Here is a 2,500-nt window from a genome sequence, read left to right as displayed (position 1 = left end):
GCGGAGGAAACTCATTTCGGCCGCTTGTATTCGCGATCTCGTTCTTTCGCTCATTACCCAAAGCTCATGACCATAGGTGAGGGTGGGAACGTAGATCGACCAGTAAATCGAGAGCCTTGCCTTATGGCTCAGCTCTTTCTTTACCACAACAGACCGGTAAAGAGCCCGCATCACTGCTGACCCAGCACCAATCCGCCTGTCAATCTCCCGCTCCCTTGTACCATCACTCGTGAACAAGACCCCGAGATACTTAAACTCCTCCACTTGAGGCAAGAGCTCATCCCCGACCCAGAGAGGGCTCTAGACCCTTTCCCGCGTGAGAACCATGGCCTCGGATTTGGAGGTACTGATCCTCATCCCGGCCGCTTCACACTCGGCTGCAAACCGATCCAGTTCACGGCCTGATGTCCCCAGTAGGACCACATCATCTGCAAACAGCAGAGATGTGACCCTGAGGTCACCAAACCGGACACCGTCCATCCCCTGACTGCGCCTAGAAATTCTATCCATAAAAATTATGAATAGAATTGGTGACAAAGGGCAGCCCTGACGGAGTCCAACTCTCACTGGGAAAAAGTCTGACTTACTGCCGGCCATGCGAACCAAACTCCTGCTTTGTTTGTACAGGGCCTGAATGGCTCGTAGCAAAGAGCCATGTACCCCGTACTCCCGAAGCACCTCCCACAGAATACCGCGGGGAACACAGTCGAATGCCTTCTCCAAATCCACAAAGCACATGTGGACTGGTTGGGCAAACTCCCATGAACCCTCCAGAATCCTGGAGAGGGTAAAGAGTTGGTCCAGTGTTCCACGACCAGGGCGGAACCCGCACTGCTCCTCCTGAATCCGAGGTTCGACTATAAGCCGGACTCTCTTCTCCAGTACCCTTGCATAGACCTTACCAGGGAGGCTGAGGAGTTTGATTCCCCTGGAGTTGGAACACACCCTCCAGTCCCCCTTTTTAAAAAGAGGCACCACCACCCCAGTCTGCCAATCACCACCCCCGATGTCCACGCAATGTTGAAAAGGCGTGTCAGCCAAGACAGCCCCACAACATCCAGAGCCTTGAGGAACTCGGGACGGATCTCATCCACCCCTGCAGCCCTGCCGCCAAGGAGCTTTTTAACTACCTTAGCGACTTCGGCCTCAGTAATGGACAAGACTATTCCCGTGTCTTTAGTAAAGATAATGGTTCTATTTAGAACCATGAACACAACTGCATGCTTAAACGGGCTGTTGTCAGGGTGGTTCTTCAGACAGATGAGAAGCTTTTTGAGAAGAGTTCTATAGAGCATTTGTAAGGAGATGGAACTGAGCCAGTAATGTTCACATGGTTCTGTTTCTCTTTCTTTTTGTCCCCCCGACTCTCTCTCTCACTCTCTCTCTCTCTCTCTCTCTCTCTCTCTCTCTCTCTCTGTCTCTCTCTCTTTCTCTCTCTCTCTCTCTCTCTCTCTCTATCTCTCTTTCTCTATCTCTCTCTCTCTTTCCTTGTCTCTCTCTCACTCTCTTTCTATCTCTCTCACTCTCTCACTCTCTTTGTCTCTCTTTCTCTCTCTCGGTGCCTCTGTCTCTCTCTTTCTCTCTCTCTCTTTCTCTGTCTCTATCTCACTTTCTTTCACTCTCTCACTCTTTGTCTCTCTCTTTCTCTCTCTGTCTCTTTCTTTCTTTCTATTTCTCTCTTTCTTTCTCTCTTTTTCTCTTTCTTTCTCTTTCTTTCTCACTCTATTTCTCTCTCTCTCTCTCTCTCTCTCTCTCTCTATTTCTCTCTGTCTTTTTCTTTCTCACTCTCTCACTCTGTGTCTCTCTTTCTCTCTCTGTCTTTTTCTTTCTGTCTCTTTCTGTTATTCTCTCTCTCTCTCTCTCTCTCTCTCTCTCTCTTTCTCTCTATCTTTCTTTCTCTTTACTTCTCTCAATTTCTCTCTCTTTTTCTCTGTCTCTCTCTCTCCGCCTTTCTTTCTTTCTTTCTCTCTCTCTCTCTCTCTCTCTCTTTCTCTTTCTTTCACTTTATTTATCTCTATTTCTCTCTATTTCTCTCTCTCTCTCTCTCTCTCCCTCTCTCTCTCTCTCTCTCTCTCTCTTTCTCTCTGTCTTTCTTTCTCTTTACTTCTCTCAATTTCTCTCTCTTTTTCTCTCTCTCTCTCTCCGCCTTTCTTTCTTTCTTTCTCTCTCTCTCTCTCTGTCTCTCTCTTTCTCTTTCTTTCACTTTATTTATCTGTATTTCTCTCTATTTCTCTCTCTCTCTCTCTCTCTCTCTCTCTCTCTCTCTCAAATTGGACATCGTAGCCACAACAGTTGAACAAGGTAAGCTGGCAGATGCAGTTTAATACATTTTGTGCCAGTTTCAATTGCCACATTGCAAAATTATGAAGTGACTACTCTCTTTAAAAAGATGGTTCTTCAAAGGTTCTTTAGTAAAGATAATGGTTCTATTTAGAAATATAAACACAACTGCATGCTTAAACGGGCTGTTGTCAGGGTGGTTCTTCAGACAGATGAGAAG

General features: G+C 46.6%; 1 protein-coding gene across 1 annotated transcript in view; it reads left to right on the top strand.

Annotated features, from left to right (window-relative positions):
• The window catches only part of LOC119265011, a 66,915-nt gene that overhangs the window by 52,399 nt on the left and 12,016 nt on the right, over positions 1 to 2,500 (top strand). The window contains exon 29 of the mRNA XM_037544274.1: positions 2,284 to 2,301. Coding sequence (XP_037400171.1) covers positions 2,284 to 2,301 — 18 coding nt within the window. The remainder of the gene's footprint in view (positions 1 to 2,283; positions 2,302 to 2,500) is intronic.

The sequence above is a fragment of the Pygocentrus nattereri genome, chromosome 13 (genome assembly GCF_015220715.1).
Source record: "Pygocentrus nattereri isolate fPygNat1 chromosome 13, fPygNat1.pri, whole genome shotgun sequence".
NCBI lineage: Eukaryota > Metazoa > Chordata > Actinopteri > Characiformes > Serrasalmidae > Pygocentrus > Pygocentrus nattereri.
The sequence above is the reverse complement of the archived record's forward strand: the minus strand, read 5'-3'. Positions and strand labels throughout refer to the sequence as shown.